The 13407-nt window shown below is 32.5% G+C and overlaps 4 protein-coding genes across 8 annotated transcripts; 3 read left to right on the top strand and 1 right to left on the bottom strand.

Annotated features, from left to right (window-relative positions):
- Positions 1-77: 77 nt before the first annotated feature.
- Positions 78-3234, top strand: LOC108744621 (ribonucleases P/MRP protein subunit POP1). 4 transcript variants are annotated; one of them, XM_025974725.1, is made up of 5 exons: positions 78-908; positions 978-2127; positions 2179-2543; positions 2597-2863; positions 2919-3234. In XM_025974725.1, exons 1-5 carry the CDS (start codon positions 564-566, stop codon positions 3195-3197), a joined length of 2406 nt encoding a protein of 801 aa, XP_025830510.1. In that variant the 5' UTR covers positions 78-563; the 3' UTR covers positions 3198-3234. The 4 variants fall into 4 exon arrangements, with proteins under 4 accessions (XP_025830510.1, XP_025830511.1, XP_025830512.1 ...); XM_025974726.1 differs by having other exon boundaries at positions 297-908; positions 2597-2860; XM_025974727.1 differs by having other exon boundaries at positions 297-908; positions 2597-2860; positions 2903-3023.
- An 84-nt stretch (positions 3235-3318) lies between these two features.
- LOC108744667 (COP9 signalosome complex subunit 3) lies at positions 3319-5329 on the bottom strand. The gene is made up of 7 exons (XM_018480541.2): positions 5152-5329; positions 4857-5102; positions 4511-4728; positions 4233-4448; positions 4018-4158; positions 3782-3952; positions 3319-3695 (listed from the first exon to the last, which is right to left on the bottom strand). The coding sequence occupies exons 1-7, from the start codon at positions 5204-5206 to the stop codon at positions 3447-3449; spliced, it is 1296 nt and encodes a 431-aa protein (XP_018336043.1). The 5' UTR covers positions 5207-5329; the 3' UTR covers positions 3319-3446.
- Positions 5330-5567: 238 nt separating this feature from the next.
- Positions 5568-8727, top strand: LOC108744720 (tetratricopeptide repeat protein 27). The gene is made up of 3 exons (XM_018480624.1): positions 5568-6526; positions 6583-7135; positions 7509-8727. Exons 1-3 carry the CDS (start codon positions 5678-5680, stop codon positions 8477-8479), a joined length of 2373 nt encoding a protein of 790 aa, XP_018336126.1. The 5' UTR covers positions 5568-5677; the 3' UTR covers positions 8480-8727.
- Positions 8728-9060: 333 nt separating this feature from the next.
- Positions 9061-12545, top strand: LOC108744691 (uridine-cytidine kinase-like 1). Of its 2 annotated transcripts, none has more exons than XM_018480581.1 (8): positions 9061-9161; positions 9771-9907; positions 10107-10277; positions 10336-10613; positions 11018-11341; positions 11404-11653; positions 11720-11865; positions 12067-12545. In XM_018480581.1, the coding sequence occupies exons 1-8, from the start codon at positions 9061-9063 to the stop codon at positions 12385-12387; spliced, it is 1728 nt and encodes a 575-aa protein (XP_018336083.1). In that variant the 3' UTR covers positions 12388-12545. The 2 variants fall into 2 exon arrangements, with proteins under 2 accessions (XP_018336083.1, XP_018336084.1); XM_018480582.1 differs by having other exon boundaries at positions 9067-9273.
- Positions 12546-13407: the final 862 nt, after the last annotated feature.

Here is a 13407-nt window from a genome sequence, read left to right as displayed (position 1 = left end):
AACACTTCAATTTAAATTTTAAAAGTTTTGACCAACGGAAGCTAATACAAAGTTACACTAATTTGATTAGATGAGAAAATAATCTATCTACAATAATAAAACATACATTGCAGATTGCCGCTGTATCTTATCATTTAAGTTGGAACCGATTTATTTCATTTTTTCAAATAAAATTCTTTCGTGATTAATTAATATTATAGATTCTGCAATATTTATGCTGGTTATGTAGTAAAACTAAATTTCATATATTGATTTTATAGTGCGTGCTTATGTAACCTACGTTTGTTTATTATTAGTTTGAAATTCGTATGTTGCTACAGAGATACTACCAAGGATAATAAGAAGAAAATTGAAACGTATCTATGATTGAAACATAACCTCTCCATAATTTTGAGCACTTAACCTATATATTAACCTACGACTCTTGCCTATACCCACGACAAACTATTTGTATTAGACAGGGCTAGAATTGAAAATTGTTAGACCTTTTTAATTGGTGAACTTACAAGAAAATAGATTTATAGTTGTATTGTATTCGGTTACCACATCCACATAATATTACAATGGATTCGAAACACAATTTTGATGAACTTCAAGGGGGAAGTAACTTTCTACCCCGTACGCTGAGTATTATGAAATTTACGGCAGCGAGAATAGAAGAAATAAAATCAATGAGAGAAGCTTTGAAGTTATCATCATCAACAAAATTAGCCTTTCAAACTCTACCAAAGCATATGAGACGTAGAATAATGTCTCATAATCCTAAGAGGGTTCCTAGAGAAATGAGAACAAGGCATGTAAATCAAATGTCTAAATCAGGTTTATCTGCAACACCTAAAAAAATAACTCGTAAACACCGGAGAAGGCCTAGGAATTTGCAGGATGAATATATGCGACGTCAACGAAAGGTAGTTTTATTAAATTGCCTTTATTTTCTAAGAAGTGTAGTGTAAATTTATACATAATTTTTTATTTAGATATCATGGTTAGAAACACATATTTGGCATGCAAAACGATTTCACATGGTAAATCGATGGGGTTACAGATTACCAGAACAGCCATGTGATAAAGTATTCAGGGCTTGCTATAGAGCAATTGCCCACCATTGTCTATTACAAGATATTTCTTATATTAGCTGTGTGTCTATAACGGGTCCGTTGGAAATACTTTTAGAAAATTTTAAAAATATTTGTGATAGTAGCAGTGGTGTCACTTTTGCAGCAAAGGCATTTATTAGAGGAACTCGCGAAGGTCAAACTACATTATTCTTTAACAATTCCAACCCCAAGAGAGCAATAGGTACCGTAAATTTTATGTGGAATCCAATTACTGATTCTGATTCAGAAGAAAAACGTACCATTTGGATTTGGATTCATGCTGCTTTTTATAATGATGCCTTAAATACATTAATTGAATGCTTTTCACTAAACACATTGTGCACAAATAATCAATCAAAAATTTATAAAAATGAAAACAGCAAAATTTTTTTAGAAGAGTTAAAATTTGACCTAAGTAGATTTCGATTAACTGGGCCCCTTTCAACGGCGATTTTACAAAAAATTCTAAAACTAGCTCATTTATCAATCAGTACAGACATTGAGTGGGACGAAAATTTTTTGGAGAACCCTGATTTCGAAGAAAGCGTCGCTAAAACTTCTAATTCTTCAAATAGTGAAATTACAAGGCATTTGAAAAATACATTAATAGAAAATTCGAAATGGTTTAAACAATTATTAGACAATTTCAAATCTAAAAAAATTTTAAATGAGCAAGAAACCTATTGGAAAACATTGGAAGGTGCAACATCACCTGATCAAGTCTCTCCACATGTTATCTTATCTTTAATTGCAACTGATCCAAGGTACAGCTATCCTAAAAAGAGAGAAAAGGCTTTACCAATTGGTGAATCTAATTCGAATATTAAGTATGAGATTCCTGAAAATGTTAATAAGTCTTGGCTTTGGAATAAAGACATAAGAAATCAAGTTTTTAATTCTAAGCTTCCGACAAAGATTATTAATGACTTAAGAAGTGATTTGTTGGTACCAGGCTCTGATTTGCATCATTGTGGAGCACCTATTCCTGTATTATTGGTCCAACAACCTGGATGTACTAATGAGTATCATGGTATATTTTAAAATATAAAGAAATATGTGTAATAAGCACAAAACGTTTTAGGTTTCGGCAGTGGTTGGGACTTGATTGTACCTTCAGGTTGGGGTCAACCGTTTTGGGTCGCGTTAATAATGAGGGGCGCAAGATCAGGAGGTCTAAGGGAATTTAATTCTTTGCTGTTTGAATGTGAAAGACAACAATTTTTACCTCCAGACACCAAAGCCGGTGCTGAGGAAGAAAAAAGGCTATCAGATTTGCAAAGGCGAAAGTATTTTGCGCGACCCCCTAATAAAAGACCCAATTACCGTAAATTATCTATTACAAATCCATTTGGTTTCCAATGGAAAGATATTGTGCAAAATTGGTCTTCAAATGAAATAAATGATTTTTATGTGATAAGGAGTAAAAAAATGTTAGAAGTTTTACAAGTAATGTAATATATTTTCAGTTAATGCAAAGCTAATTATAATTTACGTTTTAGAATTCCCTGAAACATAAAAGATTTAACGATTGTATTGATATTAATTTAAATTGTTTGGTACCAGTAAGAATCAAAATGTTAGACAAAGGTGCACCAAAAATATTTGCAGTAATTTGCTTACCTCATTCTAATGATAATTGTAAGAAAATGACTCTTATGGAGCCTTTAAAAGAAGATCTTAATGAACAGAAACGAAAAGATTTAAGAAGTTCTCACAAAATGGATTTAAAAAAGAGAAGTAAAGAAAGAAAGAAACTTAAGAAGGTGGTACGTTAGGATCAGTAAAATAATGTACAAATTGAATAGTTTTTCTTATTTTTAGAAACGAAATTCTGACAGTGAAAAATTAGAGAGTTATAGAAATGAAATTGAAAAACTGTGGTTGCCTGATTCTACAAAAAACGTTAGGTTTTCTTCCTCTAGAGAAGTAATTGGCTTTGTAACTAAAGCTCAATTTAGTTTTACTCGTGCTAAAAATTGTGCAAATGGTTACATTGCTTTAGGAGCTTTTCAGAGTCTCGTTTGCTCTAGTGCTAAAGTTTTAGTAAGAAATGTAAACAGTTTACAATATCGATTTGGAATAGTTAATGTTATTGTATAAGAAAATGATTAATAAATTGAATTTTCAGTCAATTAAATTATTGTCAGGTTTTTAAAACAAACTGTCCATAACTATAGTACTTTATGGTTTAATTTAAAGGAGAAAATAAGCACTTATCAAATTCCTTAAAAATGTATTAATTCATTAAACTTATGACTTGAAATCTTACAAACACAAATTAAACATAATGAAGAAGAATTTCTAGGGTTGTTACTTTTATACAATGTACATCATCCAAAACATTCTTCCTTACATGACGTAAGTGCTTTTGGTTGGCTGTTCGTCTTCCTGTAGACCGGCTGCTTTTTTCACATATTGGGGGTTCACCTGAATTTCTTCATCCATTTGTAGTATTTGTTTATCAAGTTCCATACACGCCTGTAATTGAGTTTCAAGACTTTGTAGCACCTCTGGTCCACTGTATTTCTCTGGTTCATCTCTAAATATTACCATTCCATCTTTTTGATTAATTGTCGCGTAAATTTGTTCGTCTTCGATCTAAAATGGTAAAAAAGAATCATTTTAAAATATGAAAAATAAATTTGATTTCCAAAGTTGTGTCAAATATTAATTTGTAGAATTACCATATGTAAGATATATTTTTCGGCGTCAGCGGGACCAGGTAATCCAACCCGACTAGCCACATCTGATAAACTCAAAGTTAGGAAGGTTTTTGTCAGTCGTTGTATATTTTTCTTGTATAAAACTGACGAAATCTGTTTAACTAAACCCATATTATGGTCTCTCGTGAATATCTTTATAAGGAATAAAATAGAATTAAAAAGGGGTCTTTATTCTCTGTGTCATTTAATTTTGTTACCTCTGAGTGCTTATTTACAACAGAATTTAATTCTGAAGTACTGTTGGAAGCAAAAGCATTTGCAAGCTCATGATAAGGCTGTGACAGAGGTTTAATGAATCTACAGACCACTTGGGAGGCATATTTAGGTATTGTTTGGATCTGAAATATTTTAAAATTTACTGTAAAACAGATAAAATCCAACTACCAAAACTAACATATTTAAGACGACTTACCTTACCATGCAGTAGTAGAGACACTAATATGTACTTTTTATATGATTCTAACATAATATGTGAAACTGCCCTAGCAGGTGTGGTAATAGCTACTTCAAAAAAATATAAAGCACGTTCTAAGTTACGCACAGCCAAGTAGATCATGCCTCCATAGTGATAATACAAAAGAAAATATTTGGCGTCAAATTGCGCTCCGCCTTGAATTTGGGTATTTATCTAAAATTACAAAAAATAAAGAATAACAGTGAAAAAAAAAATAATAGCATTTAATTAATTACTTCTTGACAAATGCCAATGATATCAATATCCAGCAGTTCCAAGGCAGGTTTCAAACATTTTGCAAGCAAACACAGCTGACAAAGATCTGCATGAATTGAGGTAAGTTGCGAGTCAAATAGCTGTAACTTGGAAATGGCTTTTCGCAGTAACAATATTCCTTTCATTGGTTGTTTTTGTTCTACTAGATTTGATGTTACTAAATGGCATAGTTCTGCAACTGAAAATTCTACTAGTTAAAAAGTTATATCTTAATTTAACAGAAGTTTTAATGTTTGTAAGTTAAAAGGGTTTTGTAGTCTATATTGACTTAATCACGTCTAATTTAAATAAAAAAAATTAGCTTACATGTATCTGGTGCCAATCTTATTTGTTCTCCATTACAATTATTAATAAAATCCTTTGTTTGATTAAATCTAGCTTCTTGTATGTTTGTAGCATTAGGTATATTGTACTTTGCACATAATATGGCTAGAACTCCTAATGAATGTTGTTGAATATCCAATGTTTCGAGTACGTTATCAAGATGGGGATTGTTTTTTATTAATATTTCGCTAGCTTTACATAAATAATCGCATAGCTCCCTATAATTGCCTGGAAAATATAACCTCAATACAGACGTCTTCATTTTTTTGTCAATTACCTTGCGATGAGAGAGTTCGTACAGTATTTACAAATTGTTCTAATGCAGAAGCCATTTAATAAAACCCCAGTTAGTGAATTATTATAGTTATTTATATTGATACATAAATAATTACGTACTCGCAGACGGCTGCCTTTACGCTTCGCAACCGGTAACACATTCGTTACAATTTGAATGACAGATTTCATTTTGTTCCATTTCATGACCATAGAGATTAAAATTGATTTCAAAAAATCTGTGAATTGTCACCAAAGATAAGACATTTGGTGGTAGCATAGACGCAAACGTGTCCATGAATGCAAGTGGAGTCATAGATAAGACAACACCATATACCACATCCACTATAATATCTCTTATCTATGATGTAATTGTCTGTGGTTGGTATTATCTGTAGTTGGTATTGCGGTCATAGATGGTTATATCGGTTATATCAGTTGTGGTTATGTTTAGAGAAATGATGTAAAATGTGTGCAACATCACATAGTTTAAAAGAAATTTATTTAAATTAAACATATTCACGTTATAAATGAAGTTAAACATGGAAATGGAAGAAGATATTTTAGAACATTACCTAGTCGATTTAGAAAACTGCAAAGATATTGATGAATTACAAGAGTGCGATTTTCCTAAGAAACCCATTTGCAAGGAACTGATAATTTGTGCCGAATTTTGGTCTAAACTTATAGACTTGAATTTTGAAGATGGTCCTTTGAAAAATTACTTCGATGACTTAAGTGAAGATCATCGCAGGCAGTACTTTACCTTTGGTGTTGCTTGCATGATAAATTTTGTCCAAGCAAATTTTACTGGCCCAAAGCTACCTGGTTTCATGGAAGATTTCTTTGTAACTAGTATGTTTCGAGATATAGATTTTTCAAAAATGCTTGCACTAAACAATGAAGAAATAAATAATAACACAAAAATTCCTGCTCTTCTGGTAGCTGCCAAAGTTATATTTAAAAATTGTCACTTTAACACTTTATTGAATAACTGGTGGTCTTGGAGGACATTTTTAATTCACCAACAAATTTTAGAAGATCTTAGTCCATCTTTATTATATGAAACCGATAAGTTATACAAAGAACTTGAAAATGCTAACTTAAAAGGAAACATGAAAGCAAAATTAGAAATTGAGATTGCTCAGTTGTATATGGTATATAGAAATGTAAATAAAGTTAAAAACCACGTGGAAAATGCATGTAAAATCTTAGGACTGAAGTATGAATTGATTGGAAGATTAGGCAGGCGTACTAAATTTCAAGCGAAGGACATTGCTCAGCTTGCATTGGAAGTTACACTTATTGAAAAAGAAAATATTCAAAGACCTCCTGTTCGTGATATTGATGTTCCCAAAAATTTAGTTTTAGAAGACCAGGTGAGAAATCTTTTTGCATCAAGTTCAATTATGTAGTAATAAACAATGCTTTATAGGTTCGTTTTGATGCTCTAAAATATGCAGAAAACTTAAACCATAATACTCTCTTTCCGAATACAGAACAAAAACTTCTTCTTTGTGTAGCTCAGGAAATGATAATGTCTATGCCACCAGATGAACTCTATTTAGAAGAGCTGCAACCTTTTTATGAACTTATCTTAAGTCAAGCAAACACATGGTGTGTAAGAACAGTCACATTGTTGCTTCGATGCCTCTTGGAGTCTCATCATAAGCGTACCCGTGAACGATCACTGATGCAGTGTGAAGATGTTCTGAAAAGCATTGAAAAGGAAACGCCTCATCCATTTAATAGAATAGGAGGAGTGTTTAGTACTGGACTACGACCAGTTTGGAAGACTGAATTTGAATTAGGAACATTTATGCTTAAATTGGGACTTGTTAAGAATAGTTTGGACGTTTTTATTAAACTGGGCGCATGGGATGATGTTGTTGGTTGTTATATTTTACTAAAAATGAATCATAAGGCAGCAGAAATTATAAAGCAAGTGCTAGAAGTCAAACCTACAGTGAGATTATGGTGTCTTTTAGGTAAGCTTTAGTAAGTTATTTAATTTTTATCATATTAAGAAAATTTTTGAAGTATTAGAAATTACTTCACAATATGGGACAACCTTGATATTTTATAAATGCCCTCGATTAAATTTTAATAAACTTTCGAATGGTATGCAGTATTATTAGTAGACAGTGATCTAAATGATGCCCTAAATTGTAAGAAACGCATACTGCCTGAACAAAAGAATATTTCGGATATTGTACATAAAAGTAACATATAGTAATATAAATTATTATACTAAGTTTTCATCATTTAAGAAGTGGATATTGTTTGATGAGAGAAGCACAAAGTACATTTTTCAGATAACTTTTGCGAATTCTTGTCAGTTATATTTGCCTGTTTTACTAGGTGACGCTACTAATGATGTAAGTTGTTATGAAAAAGCCTGGGAACTATCTAAGAGACGCAGCAGTCGAGCGCAACGCCACTGGGGACAATACCTGTACACGCGTAAACAGTATCAACAGTGCATACCTCACTTTGAGAAGTCAGTCAGCATAAATCCACTACAAGCGTGGGTTTGGCTTTCGTTAGGTTTCGCTGCGTTAGAAACTGAAAACTGGCAGGTGGCTGCGACAGCCTATCGGCGTTATACGTCCCTTGAACCTGGTAATTTTGAGGCGTGGAATAATCTGGCAAAAGCTTATATAAAATTAGGAAACAAGCGAAGCGCTCATCAAGCTCTTCATGACGCTCTACGTTGTTATTTTGAAAATTGGAAAGTGTGGGACAATTTAATGATTGTCAGTGCAGACATCGGCCACTTTTCTGATGTCATTCAAGCGTACCATAGGATCTTAGATTATAAGGAGAAACATCTAGATGTCGAAGTCCTCAGTGCACTCGTTTATGGTGTCGTGAACAATGTAAATGACTCGGAGGGACGTCCTTCGGGACGACTGTTACCGAAAGTGCGCGAATTACTAGGACGCGTCACCGCCATTTATCCAAAAGAGGGACAACTGTGGGTTCTTTATGCAACAGTTGCGCCCGCCTTGACATTAAAAGCCCAACGTTTACAGAAAGCTTACAAGAATTTTACACAAACCGGGTGGGACAGGAATCAAGATATGTGTCAACAGGTGTTGTACACGTGCCAAAAATTAGCGGAAATTGCCCTTAACAAGGAAATAGTGGCCTCGGATCCTCTTGTTAACTCCATACGATTAAATTTAAGTTCCGCGATTGCTGTTATCTGTAAAAAAGAAGACAGCGACAATGAAATACAATCATTATTTGCGAATGTTTCTATTTTATTGGCCAAAGTTATGGAAAAGGCGAAATCTGCTTCCATAAAAATTGAAAATAAAGAAGGATAATATACGAGATAATGTTATTACTATATACTGTGGCTCTTGTATCAAGAATTGATGATCTTTTGTAGCTTTATACCGGTGAAATATTTTTGATACATTGGTCACATTTACCATTTAGAGTAAGGATTACCTCGAGAACAATTCCGTATGTGAAGTGTATATTAAAAAATTCGTACCGTTTTTATTGTGATTTAAGTACCTATTTGAGAAGATATCGATTGTTTCATATTTCAAATAAAGTTTTGTAAATAAAAGCGCACATGTTGTTTCTTCTTAAGCAGTAATTCGTAATTAATATGGAAAAACGTAAAAAATTGAAATAATTGGTTTTTCTCAGCCATTTCGTCGTTCTTCGCCAACTATTAACGATACCTTTAAGACGGGACAGTAACTGATCGTCCCAGTTAGTTTGCTAAAGATTCCATTACCAAAGAAAGGTTAATTGTATGGGAAAGAAAGCCTGTGATTACTTTTCGTTTCATCTGTTGGATGATCGGTATACTGAACGCGCCTATTTGATTCTGTGGTACGCTTCTTAAAACTGGTAATTGTTAAGACAAGTGTGTTTATTTTGTTATTAATCTATGGTGCTTATTGTGCTGATGTGTGTTGAGCGTTGTTTGTGTTTGTTCTTGGTTTGTAGCTGCTTTGAACAGTGTGTATACTTCATAATAATCTGCATGGGGTAATTTGTTATTAAAGTTTTTGCGTTTATTACATTGGTGCGCAAGCACAATACTTAAAATGGCTGCAAAATTGAATAATTTTGAACCTCCTTCGTCAGCCAGTTCAGAAAGGTAAATTATTTTCCAAAATGATTCATTCCAATTGTGTTTTCATTTTTTCTTTTATTACACACAAAAATTGATCACTATATTAATACTTTTATATTACATTAAACGGTTTTTAGAAAATTTTCATGACTTGCATTAAAAATTATTTGTTTTAAAAACATATATCTCATTCGTTTAATTTTAACCTATTAGTTTAACTGAACACGTTTTTTATATTGGTAAAATAAAATAATCTATTTTTTATTCGGTTATATGTTTGTGTAACAATTTTTTACCCTTGAATACTTCAATGCTATTGTAGTCATTGTACCTGTAAATATTTTTTTTTTAATTTTTCTTCATGAATGTTAATATGATGCAGGTGTTACCTTGGCATGCACTTTGTCTCTATAAACTGGTGATAATTTGATAATTTGGGATAGTAGCAAATTCAATGTAATATACATAATGTCTCAATATACTACTACAAAATTAACTTTTTATTTCTTTCTTTCATACAGTGATGCTGCAGAAACAGGTGCGGATTTTTCTGAAGTATTTCCTGATTTAGAAGGCGAAGAGGAACGAAGTGGCGATTTCTATAATACTCCAGCATCCCCCATTACTGTACCACATATAACAAGACCTCCATCAACTGGTATGTATGACATACTTTATATGCTAGTACAGCTTAATATAGGGAAAAAAAGTTTGGATTCATTTGCAGGATTTTTTTTTTTAAATTGTAATCTAATTTCATTAATTGATTTATACAAACGTATATTACCTTATACACATTTCATTTACTGTTCAAATTAGCTTTAACAATGAATCATTTATAATTTGAACTTTCTTAGGATCTCAAAAGTCTCCCAGATCACGTAGACAACGTACCACGTCAATTAATGCATCAACTAATAAGACAGTAACAGACTCACTTCTCAGGACACCTCATAGAACTATTTACACTGCTGGGCGTCCACCATGGTACAACACTGCAGGCCAAATGGTCGAACCATTTGTTATAGGTAAAATTATAGTTATTTTATTATTACATTTTTTAAAAAGAATGAAATATCTTTTAAGGTATTTGTGGTGGAAGTGCGTCGGGGAAAACCACAGTAGCAGAAAAAATAATAGCTGCCCTAGATATGCCATGGGTAACGTTACTTAGTATGGACTCTTTTTATAAAGTACTTAACGAAAAGCAGCATGAACTTGCTGATAAAAATGAATACAATTTTGATCATCCAGACGCTTTTGATTTTGACCTTCTTTTAAAAACCTTAGAAAGATTGAAGGTTGGGAAAAAAGTTGAAGTTCCTATTTACAATTTTATTACTCATGCTAGAGAAATGAGAACAGTGAGTTACTTATTTAATATTTTTTTTGTATTTATGTATTCATTTATTTGCTTTTGGATAATTTTTTATTAAACAATTTGTTGACTCACAACTAATAAGTGTTTATTAATACTTTAAGTAATAACCATTCAAGAGACCCTTAAATTAACAATAACAATATTAATACAACTTGCTTGCCCACATATATATTTCTATTTTATCCATCTACTTAGTTTTTTAAGCTTTCATAATCATTGCTTTCTCTTAGCCAAGTACTTTTTCCTTAGAGTTCCCTACAGATCTCGCTTTTCTTATTTTTTTTGTGTTAATTCATCATAAATTGCAAGCCCCTTTTTGAATATCGATTTTAGACTTTTTATATTGGTTTCCTTTTCTAAAAAAATAAAAACATTTTTCTTTTGTAGAAGACAATGTATGGTGCAAATGTTATAATATTCGAAGGCATATTGACTTTTTATAATCCAAAAGTATTGGATATATTGGACATGAAAATATTCGTAGATACGGATGCCGATATAAGACTGGCGCGTCGTCTCAGGAGGGATATTTCAATGAGGGGCCGAGACTTAGAAGGGGTTATTAAACAATATACAAACATGGTACAGCCGTCCTTTAATCATTACATTGCCCCTTTGATGATCCACGCCGATATAATAGTGCCCAGGGGTGGCGAGAATGAAGTTGCCTTGGAATTGATCGTTCAACATGTCCAAACACAGTTACAATTGGTAAATTCGAAAATTCGTGTATATTTCTATTTTGCAAAGTAAATTGCCAATTTTTGTTTCAGAGGGGGTTCAAATTAAGGGAAGAATTGGCTCATTCGTTTGTAGGACAACCCTTGCCTGACACTGTCCATTTGTTGCCCATGACTCCTCAGATAAGGGGTTTGCACACATTCATTCGGAATAAGGACACTTCCAGAGATGAGTTTATATTTTATAGCAAACGACTCATTCGTTTAGTAATAGAATATACATTGTCCCTAATGCCTTTCAAGGAAAAGTGCGTTGAAACGCCACAAGGGGTACTGTACCACGGTAAGAAGCATTTTAAAGTGGGGTTAATGAGATATATTAATGCATTTAATTTGTTTATTTTTTTAGGTAAACGAATGGCCACAGACAAAATTTGTGGTGTGTCGATATTACGAGCTGGTGAAACAATGGAACAGGCTGTATGTGACGTTTACAAAGATATTAGGATAGGAAAGATTTTAATCCAAACCAACTTTCATACAGGAGAACCAGAGGTACGTTTAAAACGGTTTAGCTATTTTTCTATCAACTAAACTATTTATATGAAATATTAAAGTAATCTAATGGAATGTAGATTCAATAACTGTACTGATCAAATTTAAGTATTTACTACTCAATAATTTTTTTCATAATGATATGACGATTATATTTTTTTCCTATAAATCTTTTCTATTCACTATTTTTTCATGTTGCAGCTATTTTATTTGCGTTTACCCAAAGATATAAAAGACTACAGAGTGATACTTATGGACGCGACGGTGGCAACCGGTGCAGCCGCAATGATGGCGATCAGGGTGTTACTAGATCACGATGTCCACGAAGAGAACATTCTCATTGTGTCACTGTTGATGGCTGAATCGGGGGTGCACAATATTGCCTACGCTTTCCCCAAGGTCAAGATCGTAACTAGTGCTATTGATCCAGAAATAAACGACAAATTCTACGTTCTTCCAGGCATTGGAAACTTCGGTGACAGATATTTTGGTACCGAACCGTCTACCGAACATTGTCAGTAGACAAAGAGCGTCGCTAAAGGTAACTTATTTTTTATGTATGTAAAGATATATATACGAGTACGTGTATGCATTTTTTTTGTATTAAGGGAGGTCCGAAACTTGCTCTAATTATATCGAGATTGTGGAGAACAGTCAGAAAATATGAATTTAAGTACTTATTGATTATTTGAAGGTGCTCTATTGTGTTCAGAAATGAAATTTTTTTGACAACCAAAGATTTGTTTCAAAATGATGGTTTATATTTAGAAAAGAAAATTTTACTTGCCGAATTTGACAAACAGAAGTGTGATATTTGTTTTTTTTTTCCATAAATAAAACTTCCTGAATCACTAACTATAAGTCTAAAGAAGACAAAAAATTATTGTTTTTTCATATAAATTAAATTAATCAGGGAGATGGGCATTTATATTAATGCATATTTTACTAATTGATTATAACATACATATTCTTAACAAATTTTTTTGTTTCTGAAAAACATTAAGATTAGCTGTTTATTAGTAGTAGCAGCCTCTTGATGAAAATTCTTAATAAATAAGTAGGAAAGCAATCTAAATACTTTCACTAAACTTTTTGTTTGTTTTGTTATACAACAAAAATCGTAACAATTGTTTTAGCTTCTTCAGGTAATCTTTCACTTAATCATTTATCTTTGTTTCGTTCGTTTCATTTATCTCTTCCCGACCATCATCCGCACGTTCCCATAATTCCTAAAAAGCAACTGAAGAGAACCTTCTACCCTATCCACACCGGCTTTGTACTAGAGGTACTCCTTCACTTTACTGTTGCTATTTTAGGATTTATCTGTATCACAAGAACTCAGTCTTACATAGTGAGTACTCACCATCGAATGAAGCCGAAGTTTGGCAAAACAATTGTTACGATTTTTATTTTGGAAAAGAATAAACAAAAAATTTCGTGAAAATCATTAAGCTGTTTTCTTGTTTCTGTTTGCGTTCAGTTTGGTTGGCCTAATCAATTATCTAAATCACATACATCCGGCTAAAAACCTACGTAAATATG

Source organism: Agrilus planipennis, unplaced genomic scaffold, assembly GCF_000699045.2.
Source record: "Agrilus planipennis isolate EAB-ADULT unplaced genomic scaffold, Apla_2.0 scaffold16, whole genome shotgun sequence".
Classification (NCBI taxonomy): domain Eukaryota; kingdom Metazoa; phylum Arthropoda; class Insecta; order Coleoptera; family Buprestidae; genus Agrilus; species Agrilus planipennis.
Note: the sequence above shows the minus strand (reverse complement) of the source record. Positions and strands in the feature narration are given on the sequence as shown.